Below are 23,909 nucleotides of genomic sequence, written 5' to 3' on the forward strand. Positions count from 1 at the left end.
TGCCCTGCAATTGGCTGGCAACCAGTTCAGGGTGTACCCCGCCTCCTGCCCGATGATAGCTGGGATAGGTTCCAGCACGCCCGCGACCCTAGTGAGGAGAAGGGATCGATGGATGGTTTATGGCCCGTGAAAATTAAAATTTTGGTGTATAAGAATATTTCCATCCATCCATTTTTGCTTGTTCTCAATCGGATAGTGCGTGTGCTGGTTCCTGTCCCGGCTGACGTTGCTTGCCAGCCATTCGCAGGGCGCATATAACAACCATTCACACTTACATTAACGCCTATGGACAATTTTGAGTCATGACCATCAACAAGCGTAAATCACCTTTAAACTTCGCATTGACATTTGAATTGAGGTCAAAGCAGCGTGACCTTGATCAGCACTTCCATAGGTTAGGCCGTGGCACAAAGCTCAGCGTGTTCATAGTCCATGAATTCTTGCCAAGCATGCGAGGCACACTGGATGCAGTGTTTTTTGCCAACTGGGCTTGGCTGGTCTGCTGGGCTGCAGGTGAGATTCGACGCGCAAGCTTCCCCCAGGCGACAAGAGCATGTGTGGGAGAGTGCCTGCCCGAGGAATTCTGAGCATCCCAAGGCGTTGCCCAGGATGAGTCAGGGTGGAAAGTGATGACAATCCCAAAAGAATGGCTCGAACTGTCACCTTTCAGTTCACCGACAAATAGCTGCTGTCTCAGCAGTCTGGGGCGTGTCATGTAAAGGGCCCTGTTTGTTTTGAACAATATTTGACACAAGAAGGACAAGGTTAAATCATGTTTTTTAAGACATCTAATGAGTCAGAATTATATTTGGCACAAGATGGGCCGGGAGCCAGGGGTCATACAATAGATCGAGTCGGACATAAACATTTTAAGCCATATTTTCAATTTTACCATATACAGATGTGCCAAAAGTACTCAGACTATGTTTCCTAAAAGAACAAATTATGTATCAGTTGTCAAAATTGCTCACTGTGACTCCATATTACCATTCTATATTGAGATTGTGTGCGCTAGTGGCACGTCTCGCGGTGTAGCAAATTTTCTAGTCGTGCATCACGTGGTAGACGTAGCTGTTATATAGCACACAGCACCCGATTGTCCGTTTTTACCATAGCAAAGCTAATTGTGTTGCTGCCAACAAGCAGTGATGTCAAAAAGACTCATTGACGGCAGACATTTCACCAGTCTCCCCTGAGTCGTTAACGCGCCAGGTTGCGGAACCTCTAGTGCCTCCTTAAACGTTACCCCAAGTCCTCTATAGAGCCTTGAACCTTCCGCCTCCGCCATCTCTCCCATTAAACCGGGGGTCAAAGTGCAGAGGAGGCTCGTTGGCTGGTGAGCGAGGAAGCGAGCGAGGCCGACCCGGCCCAGGAGAGCACACCAAAACACATACCAGCAAATTAGCCTGCCAGCTCGCCGTTTAGCTCGCATAAATGTGAGAAGTTGAGTCGTGACCCCTTTGACGTGCTGGAACAAAACAGGCCTAGGTCTCGTTTGGGCCCCGTCCCAGTAAAAAAATCCAACATGTGGACATGATTGAATCATTCACAATGGGGATTTAACGGCAGGTAAATGATATCTCGCGGAAACACACACAAGTGGTGCATTGAGTAGCGCTTTCAGACTGGGAATTTTTTTGTTTTGTACTAAAGGATTGGCATTTTTATGCATGTGCGCATTTTCTAGAGAACCCAGCGAATGTGTTCGCACACATCCAGCAATGAGATCATTTGCAGTGAATTTCTTGAAGCTTTCCAGAAAAAAAAAAAAACACATACCAAAAACATACGTTAGGTTCATTGACGACTCGAAATGATCCTTTGGTATGAATGGTTGTTTCTCTACGTGCTCTGTGATTGGCTGGCGGACTTTTGTCATTTAATTAGAAGCACACCATTGAAGTGTTGCGCTACCGTGCAAGGTGGGAAGTGTCCTGGTAAGCAAAAAGAAATCTTAAGTCACCTTGAACTGTTCAAATATTTGTCCCCCTCAGGACTCTGCCTTCAGGTCTGTTTAGTCACGTTTGTAAGCACACTTTTTTTTTCTTCTCCTTTTTAGTGTCTGTGAACCAATTCCAAACCAAACACGCACCACGCCAATGATGGGGCAGGAACGAGGAAGGCACGAAGATGCCAAATAAGTGAGCGACGCATCCTTGTGAGGCACTTTGGAAGAGGTGATGTAGAGGAAAGTCAAACAGCTGTCTCACTGAGTGTATTTACTTTGCCCCTTTCTCCTATGGGAAAAAAACATTGGCTGTTCTTTTTGTGAAGGAAATGTGCCCCATTTAACAAGACTTTGCCATGAGAAAACTGTGAAACACTAAACCCTGTATGGTAAGTTATTGTCAGTACCGGTAAGTCATTGCTAATGATAAGATTAAATGGAGTTGTAATCTGATCTAAATCCGCACAGTCCTTGCTAGTGTGTAGGCGGCTGTGTCATTTAAGCATTCCCAAACTTTAGAAGTCATTTCATATGCGCTGCTGACGCCCGAATGGTATGAAAAGTTTTGTTCCTAATCCTTCTTGTGAAGTCGGGGGGAACACACACAGACACACACACCTGAGGGATAAAAATAAGACATCCGAATAAGCTGCAGATCACAATTTTTTGTTTTTGTTATCTGGACACCCCCTAGCAGGAGCATGATGTGTGGCCTTATTAAAAAGTGACGTTAGCCTCTGGAATGTTTATTCAGTTTTGTAGTGGACTAGCTGCTAGCGATTGACTTTGGGGATTTTGATGTACTAGGGCACGTGTCAAACTCAAGGCCCGGGGGCCAGATCCGGCCCGCCACATCATATTAAGTAGCAAATAGAGTGTGTCTACTTCATCTTTCTTGCTAAATGGATTTGTTCTTTTGGGCAGAAAATCTGTACCAATATTGCAATTTTTCTTCTCTTTAATTGGTTTTACAAGTATTTAACATTGCCAAATCACTTCTTAACATAAATTGTACAACAGTTGTACTGTAAAATATTTGCTTGTCACTATTTTCCATGACTTCTGTTCAAAATATGCAGTATGTAATAACAATCAAATGCAAAGGCAATTGTGTATATGTCATAATATGATGAGGTGCTCATAGATTTACATGATTTTTACAGTCATGTTTGACTTAATACCGCTGTACGAGTTCTAAGGATAAGGGTGCAAATCTCAGCTCAGGCCTTGTGTGGAGTTTGCATGTTCTCCCCGTGCTTGCGTGGGTTTTCTCGGGGTATGGCGGTTTTCCTCACACGTTCCAAAACATCCATGTTAGGTTCATTGCAATTTTCCATCGGTGTGAATGGTTGTTTTTCTATACATGACCTGCGGTTGCCTGTCGACTCGCTCCATCTCACCGTCCACCATAATGAGGACAAGCACTATCGAAAATGGAGCCATGTAAGGAGCTTCACCTTCGACCAGATTAGAAGTGGCGTGTGTGTGTCGTGCATTGCCGTTACAGGAAGTGTGTGATTCTTGAACGAGCGAGTGGGCGACGTCGCAGGTACAGAGATGTTTCGCCACATCCCGCCCACAGGAATGCATAACAAGCGCCTTGCACACTCACTTTTGCATGTCAAGACAAAACCAACAATACTTCAGATATAAGAAATATTTTTGAACACATTAGCTCTAACGAGTAATCTGGGTCAGCCGTGTATCAATGCGAACAACTGCACTACATTGTGACCAGTAACATGCGTGCTGGTCAAAATCAACTGGCTACATTGGCCATTCGACTCTGAATCACGCTGATTTTAATGTAAAGTGTAAATGCTTGTAAAATCATCAGCTTTGTGGAAACGTTTTACCTACTTATAATGACTCAATAATGCATACATACATCCATTTTCTGTAACAATTGTCCTCATTAGGGTTGCTTCAGCCTATTCCATCTGGCAATTTAGAATCCTCAATGAACCTAACGTGCATTGTTTTTGGAATGTGGGAGGAAATCAGTTGGGATAGGCTCCAGCTCACCCGTGACTCTAATGAGGACAGTGGATAGTTCTGATTTTTTTTTATTGTTTCTGCCAAAAACGCAACATGGTTTTCATTAGCATCGGACTCGCATTTCTCTCATCCCTCAAATTCTAATAAATCAGCAGTACTAGCAACTACAGTGGAACCTTGTCTTACGAAGGCCCAAAGTGTTTTGAGTTAGGAGCTGTCACATGGTCGTTTTTTGTTGTTGTGTGTTGTCAGCCAATATCAATCGATTGAAGTGGGGGAAAAAAAGGCAGTCAGAATCACCAATACACTTTCAACCATTTATTGAACAGGAAAATCAGCCAAACACATAGATACAGAATGAAAACACTCACAAGGAGCATGGAGAAGAAGCTAACAATAAACTAGCCCAAATGGTAAACCAGAGCTGGAGTCGGAGTTGGTGTTTTTGGGAGGGATGAAACAGATTAATGGCATTTCAGTTCACTTTCGTGGGAAAAATGTATTTTGTTAAACACGAAATTGAGATGCAAGCCTTAACAACTGTTACATCAAGTCACTCCTGCCGCCATCATCCTCGCATTAATCCCTCGCTCTACATGTTAGCGTGGTTCGGCATCGAGTGGCATGAACAATAACCTTTGGAATTCAACAAGAGGCAAGAAGTCGTCCCAGAGCAGATGGGAAACGAATCGTGGCTGCACCCGCGGCTGTCCGTCAAGACCTCGTCCGAGCGGAATGACCTGGCAAAAGAGCGCCGTCGTCTCGCTTGTGTCTGCTTCGACTGTACGAGACAGACTTTGACGGGATAAACACGTACGAGCAGGCAAAAGCGCAGACGGGGGAGTTTACTCATTGTCTGCAAAATGAACATGAGCGAGCAAGCGCCCGTGAGGATCGCGATGCAAGAAGTCACCGTGGCGGAGGAGAAGGACGATAGAAAGAAAGCAACAGGAAATAGGGAAATGGGTCCATTTGGAATGTCTGACTCAGGAGAGAAATGGAAAACATTTATTGAGCTGGCGGCGGAGGGGAGACGGGAGTGTTTGGGCCCGAAGGACACAAAGAAGCAAACGTAAACAAAGTTAAGACGAGGATGAAGAGGCTATCAAACTCAGTTTTATTCTCTTGTCAAGCCCCTGAATTAGGATACATGAACGTGTCATTTTAGTATTTAATGGAATTCTACAGAACATGGAGGACAGTGACTCTGACGCACAACTTCCCCCCACAATAGTTGAAGAAATACCAATGAAATGGAAGAAATAAGCCATCGTATATAATACCCGCAAAAAATGCTGAGATGTTAATGCTGCGAAACCTCACACTTTCATACTTTTAAGTCCAAGTGAGCATTAAAGCTTCAGTGGAAGCACTTGTCCGAAGCCAAAACCAGCGCCTGGTTTGTTTTACAAAGTGACACTTTCTTTTTCCAATATGGTTGCAATAGAGGAGACACTTGCTTTTAAGACTTTAAAAACTTTCACATCAGCTTTGTGTGGTCCAGTTCACTTAAAGTTGAGATTGGGGGCCCAAATTTGGCATAGATGTCTTCCAAATGCTTTTTTTTTTTTAATGTAATGTGTTTTCAGAGGCAATTATGAGGAAATCAAACAAAAAGTGAAGTGTGCGGCTGCAGAATGAGCCTCGTGATGACGCGGGGTGTCATCGTAAATATGGAAAACTGGCTGTTGGGTCCCTTGGAAAAATGGAAGCGCTGCTACCAATCCTCACGTGTCAGTGCTCCGTGGAAGCGGCTGTCATTTTGGTATGAACACATCCTAACACACACATAGTGACAAACATATTCCACATGAGCTCGCTGCGTAGAGATAGTCCCACACTGCTATCCATGAAGTGACGGAAAAACAACGCCTCATGCTAAAAGTGTTGCTAGTGTAAATGTACACTATGTACACACAAGTCACATTTGCCCCGTGGATGGGCATACACCCAAGGGAGGAAACAACTCAGCTGCAGGTGACCGCATCCGTCACGCTAGCAGCTCACTGGCTTCGGGGATCAGCAGGTGCACGTGTCCATATGTCACACGGCAGGGTTCATAGGTCAGCTTGGGCTGACCGATTACCGGCTGGAGCGTGGCCGTGTGTGTTTGATGGCGCTCTGGTGAGGAGCGGCCAGGCGCAGCCCGCTGGCAGATGTTTCTAATATTTGGAGCCTCTCATGTAGCCAACTTCAACCACAATAATTAAAAGGGAGCTATGCAGCGGTGCCTTGGTACAGGAGTTTAATCCGTTCCGTGGCCACACTTGCAACTCAAAGTACTCGTATCTCAAATCATCTTTTCCCATTGAAATGAATGGAAATGCCAGAACCGAGATCCGAAACCTGAACCTTAGAACTGTGAGGCAGACGTACTAACCACTTATTCTGGATCTCCACTTCTGGTCTTCAGTGAGCCTGGCATGCATCTTTTTAGAATGTGGCAGGATGTAGCAGACGTGCTAAGCACCCAGACCACCGTGCCGCCAGCTCTTAAATCATTAAGATGAAAAGGATTGGTGAGGATAAATAACTAAAAATGGATGGAATCAGCAGGAGTTATGGGGTGAGATCCATACGGAACGTGAACGCGACAGCAGGACAGATTAGCGGCGCCGTTGTGTGCAATGCATGCGCTTCGTTAAATGCAGGGGACAGCTTGCATCGCTGCACTTTGACCCTTTGTTGCCCCGCGTCGGGGGAGGGAGGTCATAGTTCATGCAGTGGTGTGAATCCTCCTTTTCTTGCCGCAACTGTTACACTCCAATCAATACATAGTTGTCAATAGTCGTTAGCTAAAACAGATGTTTCTTTTCTTGTGTGTACCTATATATGACATCACCGACCGAAACAGACAGACAACACACACATATTCAACATTGAGCGTTATAAACTGTTACGCCATGGCAAACGTAGGTAGATTACATAAACATGGTTTCGCAGTAGAAGAGTTGTAGGTGGTGATTAAGAGGTACCGGGAAATTCATACATTTACCGTCCCGCTAATTTTCCCGTCCCGCGCATTTTCTAATAATTTTGGTCGTATTCTGAATTCCAAAGGATGACCCGATATCCACATACCGCTTGCTTTGTTCTTTAATCCAGTCCACCAAGCATTTTCACTATCAAGAGTCACTTAATAGAGGCTGTTATTTCATCTTTTTTCCCCTTGAAATGTTTTTTTAATTCATTTATAATTCAATTAATTTTCAGCTGGGATAGACTCCAGCACACCTGCAACTCTAGTGGGGATAAGAATGGATGGATGAATGATAACATATAAAATGACCTCATGAACTTTTATTTCATTGTTACATGATTTTGTATTTATTTTTAGATATTTTGCATACACATTTTCACTATTCACTTCTTCTTCAAAGGACCTGTTATTATTATTAGTATTATTTTCTGAAAACAAAAGTTTGCCAAACTCCTTTTTAAAAGCATTAACAATAAATCAGATTCTTGCCTTGAAGTGGCGTGAAGGCTAAAACTGCTGCCTTCGAAGGGTGGCGATTATCCCACAAAATCAATTCTTCTTCAGACACATACTTTACATTGACTGGTTGAGATTGACAGAAGGTCAACAATCATTTCAACAATAGCCTCCTTTTGTGACTGAAATTGACAACTTTTCAACTTTTCTGACATCCGATAAGTCCCAAAGGCACCAAGGATGCATCGGAAATCTTCTCATTCCTCTTTCGTCTGGTTGCAGCCTACTGGCCTTCTCAGTCAATCCACAAAGCAACGCAAACGCCACCAACCATGCCCGTTTGCTACCGACGAGACCTCCCAGTGAGACAGCCTGGCGCAAAGAAGAGTGGGCAGACTTATAACTGACTTCAGCAGCCAGTTATTCATGCCTTCCTAATTGAAAGTCTTTAGTCTCAGTCTTTTGTCTTTAGCACTGTAACCAGTCTAGTTACGTAATAGACAAGTGACCGAGAGGCGCACATTAACCTTTCCTGGCATCTTCCATTCTTTGCAGAGGGTTTTAAAGAAATCCACCCTGCGATAGTTTGCATTCATATGTAAGTTCCCCCATTGAGATGAAGCTGAGGACATGTAAAATCCATCTTCTAAAATCTTTCAACGTTAAAAGGGGGCTCCGGAGCTCCTTGTTGCAGATTGAATGGGAACATAAAGCACTCTGGCAGGGATTCAAATTGAGAGGGGTCGAGACCTGTCCTCAGACGTCTGAGTCCAAAGACCTGACACTACGCTCATGATGTTGATAACACTCCACCATCTGTCCATCATCATCAATCTTGATGATACCGTAAAAATGGGACAGACTTCATCGCTTCTTCAGTCATGTCCGAGGCTCTTTTTGCAGACAAGAGAGTCTTTTGTTGTTTGGATCGTCGCCTCTCGAGGGGTCAAAGCTCTGCTCGGCCATCGCTGTTCTCACAGGAAGCGAGAGAGTCTGCGGCCGCAGCTGTTTGACTGTTAAGTCTCGTGAGCGTCGCCACGGCGAAGCTCGGGCACGCCAAGAATGCGGCACCCGTACGATGGATCTCCTGGAATACGCGCCGCTGACGCAAAAGGGCCCGGGCCCGGAGCAATCCGCTGCCACTTTCCTGCTAAACTTGAGGCGAGAATGAGAGAAGGCGAAGTTCTCGTCTAAGAAGATTTACACTTTCAAAAATATTTAGATAATGTGGCCATTCCACCTACAGGTGTGAAAAGGATGACGACGTCACAAGCAAACAAACAAGCAAAAACTTGAACTAAGATGTGGCCCTTAATCACCAGATTTTGCCCACCCTGCTTTAACCCTGACAGGAAGCAGAAAATCAGAGGACTGAAGAAAGTTAAAAAAGGTGCAATACCAACAGTGGTGTATAATAGCAAGGGGGATATCTTTCAGTCTTTCGTCTGGCCACAGTTGACATTTTCCAAATGTCCTTGATTACATAAGGGCAAAGTGTAAAAACACATACCATTTTGGAATGGAAATATCCATGGCCCGATGCTCGTTATATAATGAGCTGCCATACTACTGATGACATCCTCCACTATAAAGCATTTGCCACGCACGCCACTCTTCGGAATGGCTTTCACATTCGGTTAACTCATCGTAAATCACGTACCGGCATTAATCATGGTCTGATACATAACTCTGAATGGCATCTGCCACATAAACCTAAATTACAGCCCAAGGAACTCTTACGTAATTCTCAGCAGGCTTGATTAATTGACAGGTTGCCCCTGGTAGCGTTTCACAGAGATTTCGGAGAAGCTTTGCTCCCTCGATTTATAATCCCAAGAGTGATTTTTTATTTATTTATTTATTTGTTGCCGTTTCACGAGGCCGTCTGAAAAAAAGTCATGGCGACCTCCTCGGCCCCACAAAACCCAATGTCAGCTCGGCTTCCAATAACTCTCGAAGACAGCGGCTCGAAATGTTGGACCCGAATGTGGACAAAGGTGGCGTGATGTGTCATCCATCTTGCGGGCAATAAAATAAAAAGAAAAAGACGGGCACTGTCGTGACAGAATAGGGAGTCGTGCGTGATAAGCACGTATGCGAGGCCTTGGCTCCCCCTTTTATGAGGAAATGATGTGAAGAGGTGATAAGAGCCAGATGGTTCTTGAGAATGTTTTGAATGCATCCTCCGCTCAGGGAGTTTGAGAGGGTGAAAGTTGTGTAAATGAGTGAACTTATATAATCAAGCGCCGATGCGAAACCCAAACTTGTCCGTGATACAGAGGCCTGTAACTACTTGTTGATATCGTTTACGAGCAAGGAGACATCATCATTTGTTTATTTTGCTCCTGTAAATGCAAATGAAAACAAGATGTCAGCATGGCACTGATTTGCTAGCTTGTTTATTAGCTTCTCCATAATTGTAATGGCGTTTTTCTTACTACTATTGTGTTCAGTAGCCGTATAAGCATGTATATTTGTGTAAAATGCCCTTAACTTATATTCTTCAACTGGAATCCAACCTTTTACTGTCACCAATGAGTATATTCGTCAAGTACGCGTAGGCCATATTGTCGCGATTGTGAGAAAAGATCGGCATGTAAAAAACCCACTGACGTTCAACTCGAGCCATGCGGTGAGCCTTACTTAGTTGTACTGTATATCCGTCGATAAATGATCATTTTGCCAACAAAAGCCCTTTCTCAGGCTCATTTTGTTGTTTTATAGTTTGAGGTTTTCACAAAAGTAAAACATATTCGCATCAATGTCACTGGTTTCTTTTTACCAAAAGCTCTTTTGGTCAGAAAACAGAAAATCAGCCCATGTTCTACTGTTGCTTACTAAAGAATGGAAAAAGCAAGAAACAGTTTTTTTCTGGTAGAAGAAGAGAATCCCGCTTTTTTTTGACAGGTTCAGTGCTTATATTCTGTGGGCCTTCAAAGATCAGTCAAATAAGCTCTGGCTGGCAATATGGGGAACCCTGTTTCTAAAACGGCCGGCATTGAATGAGTCAAATGTGAGAAATCGGTAGTGCAGAAACTCTTAGGTTTTCATGAGAATGGTTGACGACAGGTGCTGGGGTTCGAATCTGAGCTGAGGCTTGCGTGTACTCTCTCAAATTATTTCATACATCATTGATAGGCATCTGCTCCTTAGGTCAGAATTGTCTTGTTCAAATTCATGCATCAGTCAAATGTAATGGGTTCTTCCTTAGTCCATTTCGGACCCCTCTGTAAATTTAGTTCACATTTTTGAGATTTGTTTTGATGCGATTAGAACAAAACATTACATAAGTAGAGGTGATGAATAGAGTGTGAAAGTTGCAGGGCTTTTGCGGTGCTTTTCCAATGACGTCAATAACAATAACAGGGATCAGAAAAAACAAAAACAATGACCATCTCTGGGACTATGTCAACAATGAAGACAGGTAACATTCCTGTTCAGGCGGAGTGCGCGACAAATAGTTAGTTGAGGTAATAGCGAGGCCTAGCCGTCGGCCGTGAGAGCGTGGGACTCTCCGGGCTTGCAGCCCAGAGTGGCTGACAAAAGGACTTTATCGGAATACGATCTGAATGCATCCGTGGTGTCGGAGAAGAACAAGAGCCGCGAGGTCATTGTGCTTGTGTGAACTAAAAGCTCAGGAATGAATGTGCCGTCGCGGCATGGAGGAAGTGGATTCCGTTCACAGTATTGTCGAGAGTCCTCCCCTCCCTGTTGGCTAATAAAATAAGAAGTTATTTATATGGAATTTTACAAACAGCTTGCATAACGAATGATTGCGTGTGAATGCCGAGAGATATAATTGTCGTGAAAATCAACGCCACACATTTTTAACAGCCATCCCTTGATATCCTACAAATATTTCTCCTTCTGCTATGATATTGTTTTCTGTGTTTTAACCATTCATTACGACACAGTTGTTTGTATTTGTAGCAATTTCAATCTTGACAACGATATTTTCTCCATCAAGCGAAAAAGCAAGGCGTCGCTGGCTAGACAAACTACTTGACCTCATACTGTAGCAATACTGTACCATAAAAATAGACCCACAGACCCCCCCCCCCCACACAGTGACCGTGAGGAGTATAAGAGTCAAAATATACGAGTTGATTTGGTTCGCATGTGACAAGACAGGATGAGGCTTAGCATATCTAGAAATAGAGGCGGGAACACGTGAGAACGGTAAACGCGAACGCCAATTGTGCACTTGTTTTGGGGATCTTATTGTGTCTGCATACCTCCGTATTAGTTTGGCCGGCGGTAAACAGACGGTATCTTGGCAACGGGTGTGCGATGGGTGGAGGAGTGCTGATTCAATGTCTGCGAGAAGACAATAATGTAGTACAGGGTGAAGCACTGTCTTAGTGGGGGTTGTAGGACTTGAAGGCGGAAAAAGGCAACTAATACAAGCTAGTGTAAAGATCCGATGTATATCCAGCTAAAAACAAGCCAGCTTCTCTCACTGGCAGCTGGTACTGGTTAAATACCTGTGTGGTTGAGTCACAGGCTGAGCCACCACAACACAACTAACTTCACCTCGTGAGCCTCATGATTGTCTGCCTTGTGCCGGTGACTTCGCAGGTCGAAACGCAGACCTATTTGGTCTAAAACTGTAATTCCCTCTCAGACGAACCAGACCACAAACCCGGTCTGCCTTAAGTGATGAGTCTGCAACCACAAAGTCTTAGGGTAGTCCCGTTTAAACAAACTCTTCAACTTCCTCAAACGAGGAATCCACAAGCTGAAGTCTTCTTAAAGAGGACCAAAAAGTAAACCGGACAAAAAGGTACCCCTTTGTTCTTTGTGCATTCCCATGGAGAGTTTGAATTTTGAAAAGCCAGACTGGCCAATCACAGGGCAGGACCGAACAAAGGCCTTTTGGGTGCAATTCTACTCATGATGTTGGTTCCTTCATTGGTTTATTTTTGGGCAAATACCAGCTGCCTTTTAAACTAAATACAGGAGCATGAAGACCACAAAGGCCGGTTACAGGAGCAGGAACCAAATGTCCCAAGCGACAAAGAAAAAGAAACAAAAACTTTGAGTATTCATGCGGTAGACAAAAGGGGACGTTTCCAATGTTGTACATTTACTCCGCTATTTCCTCGTGATTGTAGGATTTATACACAAACTTCTGTGGAATGCCGAGAGTGGTGGGTCAAGGAAGCGGCCTGAGGGTTCCAGCTGACGTCGAGGCTCCAGTTCAAGACCACAACCTCCAGTATTGACCCATATAATAGCAAAAAGCTTGGGAAGATGTATTTAATAGCACAATTGTGAACTCAGTCCGGACCTACTCTAAGTTACTCCACGTTTTGGGAGAAGAATCGCATTGAGGGAATGAAACCGCTTCAGGAAATCCGATTTTCTCGATTTGAAGCCAAGAAAAAAAGATGCTGATTGTTAACTTTCTCTGTGTTCAGGTTCGTTCTTACTTTCCACAAGACCTCTCTTGTTACAACCAGTGATTATTTTAGCAGGAAGCAGCAAAGCCCAAAGCGCTCCTGCCGTTGAACCTTTGACTCCTCAGCCCATTTTCTTCATGAAACGTGCGGAAGAACATCTCACCAGCGAGGCCGGGATATGACACGATCCTCACAGGAACAAATCTGTTAATGCCTTTTGCAGTATTGTGGACATTTTCTATTTTTACCATCAACAATCTCATGTTGGAGCAGCTCAAACTCAAAGTCTTTGACGGTTTGTTTTGGAAATCAAGTTCAGGAGCAGCAGGGAATTCTGGTGGCTCATGCGTACGTTTGTGAAAAAGAAGAATCTCTGGAGGGACACCCGTAAAAACACTGAGTGAGACTGTTAAAAATGTGGATAGACGTCAGGTTTGCAGCATTTCTGGCCTCTTGGAGGGAAAAAAAACATGACGGATACGATAGATTCTAATGAGAGTAGAGACAAGGCGAGACAAGCTCATAAACTATGGCCTCTCACGATTATAAATAATGGGAAAAGGTGTTTTTTTGGTTTTTTTTGTACCAGGATCAAGCCTACATCTACTGTCCATCCTGTTCAGTACAACATAAGACAATTCTACAGTCCATAAATTAAGTCATATATCAAGGCCCGTAGTTGAATCAACCAGTCAGCTCCATCTGTCTTTCCTTTTCTTGTCGTTCATTCTTTGGTCATGTTCAGCCAATCGCAGGGGACATATAGACAAACAAAGCAAAAATAAAAGCAAATACAAATGCATGCATAACCAACTGTACAATGTGATGTACGGCATGATCGTTCCTGTCGTTTGGGGCAGAAAATTGAAAAGAAGATCGACCAAAAATAGTGCCGTCTTTGGAAACGAAGAGGCTAATAAAACGGCTGGAACGGAGAGTGCGGGTGGTGGTATGCATGGTGAGCAGAGAGCAAAGATCTGGACACGGCTATCTTGAGGCTTGTGATTGGCTTAAATAGCCTTTGGGGTCTGCGGGCCACCTGACAGCCTCTGAATGCGTTTTTGTGTCGATACTATTTTATTATTTTTTTTAATAAATTTTTTTGGACTTGGAACATCCTGTCTGGTCTTCCCTCAGGAAGCGCCTCCGCAGTACTACAAACCTCACATTGTATCCGCCGCACCATGCGCTCACTTCATTTCTCCGCCTTTAAATAGCACTTCTCCCCAATGTGACCTGCTGTCATCCAGAGGCGAAGCACATGGCCCAACGCTGGGAAGATGTCAGTGCTCGTTATTCATTTTCTCAGTACTCGGAATGCTTCTGTTTCACCCCAACCTGCTGCCTACATTCCGAACAAACTCAACACCTTTTCATTTAAAAAAAAATAATAATAAAAAAACAGTTCCTGAATAACATTCCCTAGAGCTGGGAGGCTTAAAATTACTCCAGGAGGTGTTTATAGAGTATTTCCAGACCTCCACTTGGCACTTACTAGACTGTAGGGATTTAATTGACTAAGTGTAGTGAGAAACTCAACTCCAGGTGACTGTTTCATTATTCTGTGGTCAGGGCTTCACTGCAGGCATATGGAATGATGAGTGAACGTTAGAATTTGCTTTTTTACTTCAAGTTTTTTTTATTTTTTTTATTTAGACAATTCAGCTTGTAAAAAAAACAGCCAGGAAACATTAGGAACAAGTATAGCCACATGTCATATGCCAATTCCACGTGAAGTTAATGGAAATAAAGGCATTCGAAGCCAAAACACATGATGTGTCATTGTTGGGACAGAGGGCAAAAAGAAAGAAATCATCAGGTAAACAAGTCAATTATGGTTCGTTTTGCCACAACTTTAATTACCTGACAGATGGAGTCATTCAGTGAGAATGAAAAGTATGTCAACTGTTTTTCTTTTCAAGTGTTAAAACGCCTCCTGTCAAACAGGCATTTTAGACATGCAATAGATATACAAAGATAAAACAATTACTGCTCTTCTTTGTGTGTTTGTACTGTGAAGCCCTTTTGTCGCGAGACTATAATGTACTCGAGTGCTGTTCACTTCTCTTGTACTAAGTGGCACATTGGAAGCTTTTTTCCTCTTCTGTATTGCCCCAAGAATTTTATTTTGAAATGTTTTCAGTGAAAATGTTATGAATGTTATTCTCTGTTGAGTAGCTGCTGGCAATAGAAACTTTTTTTTTGAAGTGTCTAAAAACCTAACTTTGTTTTAAATAGCTGATACCGCTAGTAGATGCACTTTATTGTTGCTCTACATGTTCTTTTAAGTACAATTTGAATCCATACATCCTGCACTGGATGCCAGCCAAAAGCAATAAATATTAAAACTCCAATTCACACCTGTGGGCAATTTAAAGTCTGCAATGAACTTCACATGAATGTTTCTGGAATGTGAGAGGCAACCGGAATAACTGAAGAAAACCCACGCAAGCAGGAGGAGAACGTTTGAACTGAGATTTGAATCAAGAACCTCAGAACTTTAAGGCAGATGTGCTCACCACGACTTCACCGTGCAGCCGCCTCGATAGCTATCGAACACAAGTAATCTTTGTTGACTTTCAAGATTTCAAAACCGTTCCCACTCAGTGACTGCGTGAATGTGAGAGTGAACAGTTGTCTGATGTGTGCCCTGCAACTGACTGGCGACAAGTCCAAGGTGGAGTCCACCTTTCGCAAGGAGTCAGCTGGGATAGCACCAGCTACCAATGACCCTCAACAGAATTAATGAGAGCAATAAAATCCAACAATCTATTCCCTTCTCCTGGAATAGGCTTGAAACCGTGACCTGGAAGTGGAACTTTTCAGTGGATTTTCAAAAACAAAAGCATACGTAACAAGCATAAATTGCAGCACATCATCTGGATCTCAGGAACACGCTACCTTGGTTCCCTAAACTCGACCAATCATGTTTTGTTCAATGGAGCTCTCGAAAGGAAGGAAACTTTTATTGTGGCCTGTTTCATGATGTTCTGCTGCCCTCGTCTGGTGTGAAAGACGCCATCGCCGCATTTACCGGTTCAGCCTTTTTTTTTTAAATTCCACAGTAACAAAATAAGGTCCTGCACTGATATGTCATCTGAAAAACAAACTGGAAGCAAGGACGTGGGAAACTAACGGGAGGACTGCAGGTGGCTGATAATGGGAAGATGTTTGGGGATGAAGTGGCCTTGTGAGACTGAGAGGGGAAAAGACTCGAGAATCCTTCGGTGGTCTCTCATAGCGTTGGCAGCATCATGGACAAGAAGGTGGTGTTGATCACAGGCTGCTCGTCCGGCATCGGCCTCAGCCTGGCGGTCCGTTTGGCCTCGGACCCGGAACAAACATTCAAAGGTGACCGACCGCCTGTGTGGAGTCTGCATGTTCCCCCAGCGCTTGCGAGAGTTCTCTTCTGACACTCTGACATGCATGCGTGACTGAAGACTCTTAATTGTCCATTGGTATGAATGTGAATGGCTGTTTGTCTATAGGCCAGCACGTACCGTGCCACTGAATGGCGACCAAAGTCAGTTGGGATAGTCTCCAGCTCACCTGTAACCCTTAGGAGGACAAGTTCCACAAAAAATGCATGGCTCGCTGAAACCTTGCTTGGGACCGGTGATCCAATGTATGCTTCTTTGCTTGTGTGTTTTGAAGTGTATGCCACCATGAGGAACCTGGCCAAGAAGGAGCGTCTTCTGGAAAGCGTCAAAGGCCTGCACAAGGACACGCTGGACGTTCTTCAGATGGACGTCACGGACCGCCAGTCCATCCTGGACGCCAGGGACAAGGTTGCGGAGAAGCGAGTGGACATTCTAGGTGTGTTCTTGGTGCTTTGGGTACAGTGGAAGCTCTCAACTTCTAAAGAGTCGAACAAACCTCAATCTAATGTAATTTGTGTGTGTGTGTGTGTGTGTGTAGAAAATGCATTTCTAAAGACAGACAAAAACACAGCTCAAAGTGTCTCTGCTTAACTCGCGAGACCTTGGTTTATTTCCACTTGTAAGTATGAAGAATTTATGATTTTTTTTAAAATGGCGATAGCTTGACCGCAAAAAAGATGACAGTATTTGATAAATGGCTTTTGCTTTGCATAGTAGAGTTTCAAGTTGCACTTACGGATGTAGCGCCGAACTGTATTTACTGACATTGGTTTTCTGAAGTGTTCCTGAGCCCATGTGGCGATATCCTTTACACATTGATGTCGGTTTTTGATGCAGTGCCGCCTGAGGGATCGAAGGTCACGGGCATTCAATGTTGGTTTTCGGCCTTGCCGCTTATATTCAGTGATTTCTCCAGATTCTCTGAACCTTTTGATGATATTATGGACCGTAGATGATGAAATCCCTAAATTCCTTGCAATTGTACGTTGAGGAACACTGTCCTGAAACTGTTGGACTATTTTCTCACGCACTTGTTCACAAAGAGGTGAACCTCGCCCCATCTTTGCTTGTGAATGACTGAGCAATTGAGGGAAGCTCCTTTTCGACCCAATTATGGACCCACCTGTTCCCAATTAGCATGTCCACCTGTGGGATGTTCCAAACGGGTGTTTGATGAGCATTTCTCAACTTGCTCAGTGTTTTTTGCCACCTTCTTCTTCTTCTTCTTCTTCTTCTGTCCCAGCTTTTTTGGAACGTGTTGCAGCCATAAAATTCGAAGTTAATGATTATTTGAACATGAAATATCTTGTCTTTGTAGTGTATTCAATTAAATATAGGTTGAACATGATTTGCAAATCATTATATTCTCTTTTTATTTATGTTCAACACAACGTCCCAAGTTCATTGGAATTGGGGTTGTACTTCCATCAGAGTCACAGCTGAGTTTCGAATTTCGGTTCCGGCCTTCTTTGTAAAGTTTGCATATTCTCCCTGTACTTGTATGGATTTTCTCTGGGTACGCTGGCTTCCTTCCACAATTCTTAGATTCAATGAAGACTGTAAATTATCCGTAAGTGTGAATGGTTATTTGTCTATACATACTCAGCGATTAGCTAGCGTCCAGGCAAGCGCAATAGAAACTGGACGGAGTTTGACTTCAAAGGTTCCTCGGAGTTATTTTACTAAAGCAAACATCCCCCACCTAATTGTTTCTTACAGTCTGTAACGCCGGGGTCGGTTTGATGGGTCCACTGGAAGCTCACTCCTTGGACTCCATGAAGCGGATTGTAGAGGTCAACCTTCTGGGCACCATCGAGACCATCAAGGCTTTCCTTCCCGGAATGAAGGCTCAGCATGACGGTCGTATCCTGGTCACAGGCAGTATCGGAGGCCTTCACGGTGAGAATCTGAATTGCCGCAATTTCATTCAGTTCAGGGTTTCCAAATCCAGATTTTCTCAGGTTTTCACCATTTACAGCAGGGCTGTGTCCAATCCCTGACGAATAGTAACATTCAATTCTTCGGACTGTCACTATACATAGATAAACAAACATACGTTATTTGATGTAAATAAATAACTTTCACATCATTTAAGTGAAATTGCATCATTTCCTGCTGGCGTTTGGGAATCACAGACGTAGTTTACAAAACAGTAGTCTTGTTTCACAGGCCTTCCCTTTAACGAGGTCTACTGCGCCAGCAAGTTCGCCATCGAAGGAGCGTGCGAGAGCTTGGCCGTTCTCCTGCAACATTTCAACATCTAGTCAGTGTCCAAAACATCTTGAATTACAAAGTCATTCCCGGGAAGCCGATTAATGTAACATTTGCTCTTCAGTGTCAGTCTTATCGAGTGTGGCCCCGTCAACACGGACTTCCTGGTCAACCTGAAGAAGGCAGAGCTCGGCGACGCGTCCCTGCAGCACGTGGACGCGCACACGCTGGGCCTGTACGAGAGATACCTGCAGCATTGCAGTTACGTGTTCCAGAACGCAGCACAAGACACGGAGGACGTCGTCAAGGTGAAGTGTGTTGTTTTGCACGTGACGTACTTGTAACAACGAGATACCTTGCCCATAATACAGGGTGTCCCCATTTCATAGTCTAATAATATAACCAATTCCCAGTCCTATTATCTTCTATGTCTTCTATTTCTCTGTGTTGGCTCTCGTTTCGATGGTTTATGAGTCTCGATCCGTAAAAAGCTGACTCGTGAGCCTCTCTTGAAGAAAAAAGGCCTCAGCATTTCTGTTTCCCCAGGTGTTTTTGGAAGCCATGCAGTCGCCCAGTCCGGCCTTCAGGTACTTCACCAGCGGGGCGGTGCCCCCTCTGACCGAGCTGAAGGTCACGCAGCCGGACGGCCTACGGTACATCAGCGCCATGAGCGAACTCATCTTCTCGCCGGACGAGCAGTGACCTCGGCGCGTCCTTTTTGTCAATTTGCATTTCGAGGAAATGAAGCTGACTCACCGTTGTTGCTCAACTTGAAAGCTAGTTCCCTCCAAGGCAATGACAGATGATGTTTTTTCAACCTTAAATTCCATATCGGAACTAGTAATCAACGATAACATTTGGCAAAGTTATAGAAATCAGTTTTGGGGAGCTGAATATTTGAATGTAGTTTTTGATTAAATTCATTTGGTTCTATGGTATTTTTTTTTATTATGCATCACTATACAGTATATATTTGAGTGTAGATGATGCACTTTTATCACGTGGTAAACATGGACGCAACTTCCCATCATGCATTCACTCAAAGCCAGATTCTTGATCAGCTGACCGTACGCACTTCTTCTTTTTTTTTTTTACTTTTTCAAATGTAGTTTTTTTTCCCCCTCCACTGATTACAAACCCTGCGATTGGCTGGCGACCGGTTTGCCCCTCCTACCGCCCGAATATAGCTGGGATAGGCTCCAGCACGTTAAAGAAAATGGATGGATGATTACAAACGTTTTGGGACAAAATTCTTCTTAATTCTTGTGGGAACACCAACTTCACAAATCATTATTAAAATTTAGCTGCTTTTTTTTAGGAGAGGGGGGTTAAAGGTCATAATGTGTAGTTTTTAATCACTAATTGCATCCCTTTTTCATACAAAATCATACTGATTTTTTGTGAGAATATCATCTTCACAATTTGGCAACATGATTACAGCTAAGTTTTTTTTTTTAAGTGACCACTGAAAAAGGTAGTTTTTTCAACTGTTGACAATTGACATCACCTTTATGTGCTAAATCCTACCAAATTCTTGCAATAATACAATTTTTTTTTAATGTAGCACCTCCAAAAATGTAGTTGGTTTTTTTCACTAATCACAAAACTTTTTTTTGGTACAAAATCCAATTACATTCTAACATGAACACCAACTTTATAAATGGATTATATATTTTTAATACTAACCTTTAAGTAACCCCCAAAACGTTTTCTACGAATTACTGTATATATATATCAACATAAATAAAAAGCCACTACGAAGGTAGTGGTACTAAATACATTGATTGGTCGTGGAACTAATGCTTAATTCCATTTAATGTGCATTAATCGTTTCAAGCGTTCAACTACTTTTACAATGTTTAAAATTAAACCTTTAAAATGGTAACTATTAACAATTATATTAATTAAAATGTGTACAGTCGTTAAATTAATCTGATTAATTATTATTATTATTATTATTATATGTCATCATTTACGTGTGACGACAATTGACCATGAAACGGGTGCGTCATGATTCGTCATCTGATGATTCATTATTTGAAATTTGCAAAAAAAAAAAAAAAAAAAGATTGAGTACGATTGGAAATATTGGCCTGTGATTGGTCAGGACTGGGTGACGTCACGGCAGTGGAGGGCGTTGCTATCCCGCAGTTGTAAAATCAGCCGGTCGGCGTCGTAAACTTCGGCCACTCTTTCGAGGGAAACTCGATATAGTTTTGATTTTTTTTATTATTGGAAAAAATGCTTATGTCCGTCAAGTCAACTCAGCGGCTCGTCGGGACTCTTTTGGATGTTGTTGAAGTTCACTCGACCACGTTTTTTCGTGGAATTGCTAAACGAGGAAATGGCAGGTGAGTAAAAAAAGAGGACCATCAACGGCGGATGCACAGATGTTCGTTTTGACTTCATTATCAATAGATTTGGACATTTGTTGTTAAATGTTTTTTTTTAACACTTTTATTGTGTGTTCTTGCTTGCACCAAGATAACTTGCTTAAAAGCACTTTTGGGGGGAGGGAGGGAATCAAGATTAAATTCCAACAATCAGTGAACGTTTTCAGTGAGGCTTTTAATATCAAATTAAAAAATATGATACTGTTATACTCAATTTTTCTTAAATTTACCATTATAAAACCATTCATGGCACTTAATTATTTTTAGAGAAATAGCTTTAATAACAAAAATATCTGCGATATAGTGGGTGGGAGGGATTACTGTATCATGCTGTACTGTACCATACTGCACTTATACCGTCACATTCTATATGACACCATATTATAAGGTGTGTCAGAAATATTCCAGGACTGCTGTCACAAAAAAAAAAAAAAGTATTTTAAACCCGAAGTACAAGTTTTCCCCCTTCAATTTGGGCCAGACGATGAACCTTTGTTTGGTTCAGTGCGCGAGAAGAGATGAGCGTTGTGGCAGGACAACTCGTGTCTGCTCACAATGCCCTGAGCATCTGACAGTTCCTGGTCAAGAAGAACATTTGGATTTCGAATATATCGTTTGTGACACCAGTCGTGGTAAGTCATACTATAACAGATGTCCATAGCCTTTCTTTCCTTTTACATACCCTAATGTTCACTATACAAATGGATAGCATGGCATAGCATTGCATTGGTGTTGTCTTCTGCCAGACATGTTTGTCCCGGTGGGTTCCTGACATTGAGGAGGGCCACCTTGCCCCTGTGCGCCACCTCCTGCATCGACCGCCCGCGTCGCAGCTTCATCAACCCGGCCGCCCCCGTCACTCTCCGCAGAACCGAGTACGCCGAGATCCGGACCTTAGGGTGAGTGACCCGGAGCAATGTTATAGGGCTGTCACGTTTGCATATTTTTCAAATCGATTATTCCATTAATCAATGGAATATTGGCTTTAAATGTATTTATTTATTTATTTGCAACAGTGGTTTAAACCAGTTGAGCAAATCGAATCTTTCATCGATTTACAACCTTTAAAAATTAAGATTTTTTTTATTTATTTTATTTTTTTTTTAAAATCATGTGTATCGCTGCATTCTCCAGCTACACGCCGGAGCAGATGTTCGGCGTGGTGTCCGACGTGGCTCAGTACCAGCAATTTGTGCCCTGGTGCAAGAGCTCTCGCGTCATCAGGGGCGAGGGCGGCGACGTCCGGGCCGAGCTGGAGATCGGCTTCCCTCCCGTGATGGAGCACTACACTTCTGACGTCACACTCGTCCCCAACCACCAAGTCAGAGTGAGTTCCGAAAATCTTTTTTTCACCTTAATGGCGACATATTATGGAAAATGTATTTGTTTTAGTTACTTGTTGGCACATAGTTTGGTCACTGGAGGGCCTGCCCTTCCACCATATGTGAAATGTAGTACAGTAATGGGGACCAAGCCCTAGAGGAGAAAAATGCTAGTAATTCACACTCTCCTCTAAAATTTTTATAATTGCCTATATTAATAGTTTAAACTGTGAATATACCACAAACGATGATGCCAAAATATAATTTCTAACTCATGTTACAACATTACCTGTAAAAGTAAATGGCCTGCAGATTATTTAATTTTGAAATGAAAAATAAAGGTGGTCAGTGAAGGTGACCACCACATATTCCATTTGAATGCTCTTTCATGGAAATATGACATTTTAAGATGAACGATTGACGACTCTTGAGAAACATGATGGATGATCCCTTGTATGGCGGCAGGCCTTGTGTACCGACGGGACCCTCTTCAGCCATCTTGAGACAATCTGGAGGTTTGAGCCAGGACCTAAAGACGCACCGGACTCCTGCAAAGTTCATTTTTATGTAAGTGCTTTTGTCAATGGATGTCTGAAAGGAAGGCTTACGCTTGTCACTCTAAATTTAGCGGCGATTTGTTGCTGGCCTCGTCAGCTGAAAATAGCTTTAGATTAGCATCCAGGAAGCGGTTGTGTTTCAGTGAAGCGGCATTATGGGTAAAAAAAAAAGACTTTTGCTGTTAGCCGACACCGCTCGTCCTCCCTTCACCCCGCAGGTGTCCTTCGAGTTCAAGTCGTTGCTTCATTCTCGACTGGCCCGTCTCTTCTTCGACGAGGCGGTCAAGCAGATGGTCAGCGCCTTCGAGTTACGGGCGGCCGCACTCTACGGCCACCAGCAGGAGGCGACACTGAGGAGGCGGTCCTCATGACACCACCTACACCACACACACACGCGCACACATGCACGAGAAGCTATATTTTCACATAGACTAATTTATTTCTCACAAGTTAATTTATTCTGACTCATTTGTGCACAAATGTTTTCTGATGATTTTTACTTAACTATTTTTTTTTTCAATTAAAAGTTTTTTTTAATGACATATTGCCTCTTATTCATTTTAATGACGTTTAATGACTTAAGATTGCCTCATTAATTTGTTTTTTTTGTACGACATCTTTTTTGACACTATATGCTATTATAGCCACAAATTTATATAGTTGCCGACATATCAGGACAGATTAAAACTTGTGTACCTCAACCTCTATAATGGTTGAACTATGTCAAAGTTGTCACAGTACTATAGTCGGAAATTGTACAAAAATATATTTTGTCATTAATGGAAATACATTATTAAAACTAAGCTTTTTTTTTTTTTTTTTTTTATAAATACCAAATGTAGTTTTCTCCCCCTCTGATTACAAAATGTTTTTATACAAACTCCTATTCAATTCTTGTGAGAACAACTTCAACAATTGAGTTGTATTCATATTAATTACTAAATTCTTTTTTTCTAGTAACCTCCAAAATGTTTTTTCCCCCCAACAAATGACATTACTTGTAAAAAAAGTCCCACAAAAAGCTTGTGAAAACAGTCTTTCCATCCATCCATCCATTTTCTGAGCCGCTTCTCCTCACTAGGGTCGCGGGCGTGCTGGAGCCTATCCCAGCTGTCATCGGGCAGGAGGCGGGGTACACCCTGAACTGGTTGCCAGCCAATCGCAGGGCACATGCAAACTAACAACCATTCGCACGCACAGTCACACCTATGGGCAATTTAGAGTCTTCAATTAATGCATGTTTTTGGGATGTGGGAGGAAAC

The 23,909-nt window shown here is 42.9% G+C and overlaps 2 protein-coding genes across 5 annotated transcripts; both read left to right on the top strand.

Annotated features, from left to right (window-relative positions):
* Window positions 1–2,056: 2,056 nt before the first annotated feature.
* On the top strand, window positions 2,057–19,308 carry hsd17b1 (hydroxysteroid (17-beta) dehydrogenase 1). Of its 4 annotated transcripts, none has more exons than XM_061750115.1 (6): window positions 2,057–2,177; window positions 16,439–16,600; window positions 17,884–18,063; window positions 18,334–18,427; window positions 18,500–18,683; window positions 18,922–19,308. In XM_061750115.1, the coding sequence occupies exons 2-6, from the start codon at window positions 16,450–16,452 to the stop codon at window positions 19,075–19,077; spliced, it is 765 nt and encodes a 254-aa protein (XP_061606099.1). In that variant the 5' UTR covers window positions 2,057–2,177; window positions 16,439–16,449; the 3' UTR covers window positions 19,078–19,308. The 4 variants fall into 4 exon arrangements, with proteins under 4 accessions (XP_061606099.1, XP_061606097.1, XP_061606100.1 ...); XM_061750113.1 differs by having other exon boundaries at window positions 2,085–2,141; XM_061750116.1 differs by lacking the exon at window positions 2,057–2,177 and adding an exon at window positions 2,204–2,337.
* Window positions 19,309–20,488: 1,180 nt separating this feature from the next.
* On the top strand, window positions 20,489–23,187 carry si:ch73-141c7.1 (coenzyme Q-binding protein COQ10 homolog, mitochondrial). Its single transcript, XM_061749579.1, has 5 exons — window positions 20,489–20,726; window positions 21,515–21,667; window positions 21,903–22,095; window positions 22,556–22,657; window positions 22,866–23,187. The coding sequence occupies exons 1-5, from the start codon at window positions 20,617–20,619 to the stop codon at window positions 23,016–23,018; spliced, it is 711 nt and encodes a 236-aa protein (XP_061605563.1). The 5' UTR covers window positions 20,489–20,616; the 3' UTR covers window positions 23,019–23,187.
* The last annotated feature ends 722 nt before the right edge of the window (window positions 23,188–23,909 follow it).

Source organism: Phyllopteryx taeniolatus, chromosome 16 (assembly GCF_024500385.1).
Source record: "Phyllopteryx taeniolatus isolate TA_2022b chromosome 16, UOR_Ptae_1.2, whole genome shotgun sequence".
NCBI lineage: Eukaryota > Metazoa > Chordata > Actinopteri > Syngnathiformes > Syngnathidae > Phyllopteryx > Phyllopteryx taeniolatus.

Bases quoted from the DNA above. Each gene is read 5' to 3' on its own strand.
- si:ch73-141c7.1 (XM_061749579.1), top strand. From the start codon at position 20,617: ATGCTTATGTCCGTCAAGTCAACTCAGCGGCTCGTCGGGACTCTTTTG. The intron at 20,727-21,514 runs GTGAGTAAAAAA...GTCTTCTGCCAG, and splicing joins GCTAAACGAGGAAATGGCAG to ACATGTTTGTCCCGGTGGGT. The intron at 21,668-21,902 runs GTGAGTGACCCG...TGCATTCTCCAG, and splicing joins GCCGAGATCCGGACCTTAGG to CTACACGCCGGAGCAGATGT.
- hsd17b1 (XM_061750112.1), top strand. From the start codon at position 16,039: ATGGACAAGAAGGTGGTGTTGATCACAGGCTGCTCGTCCGGCATCGGC. The intron at 16,136-16,438 runs GTGACCGACCGC...TGTGTTTTGAAG, and splicing joins CCCGGAACAAACATTCAAAG to TGTATGCCACCATGAGGAAC. The intron at 18,064-18,333 runs GTGAGAATCTGA...CTTGTTTCACAG, and splicing joins CAGTATCGGAGGCCTTCACG to GCCTTCCCTTTAACGAGGTC.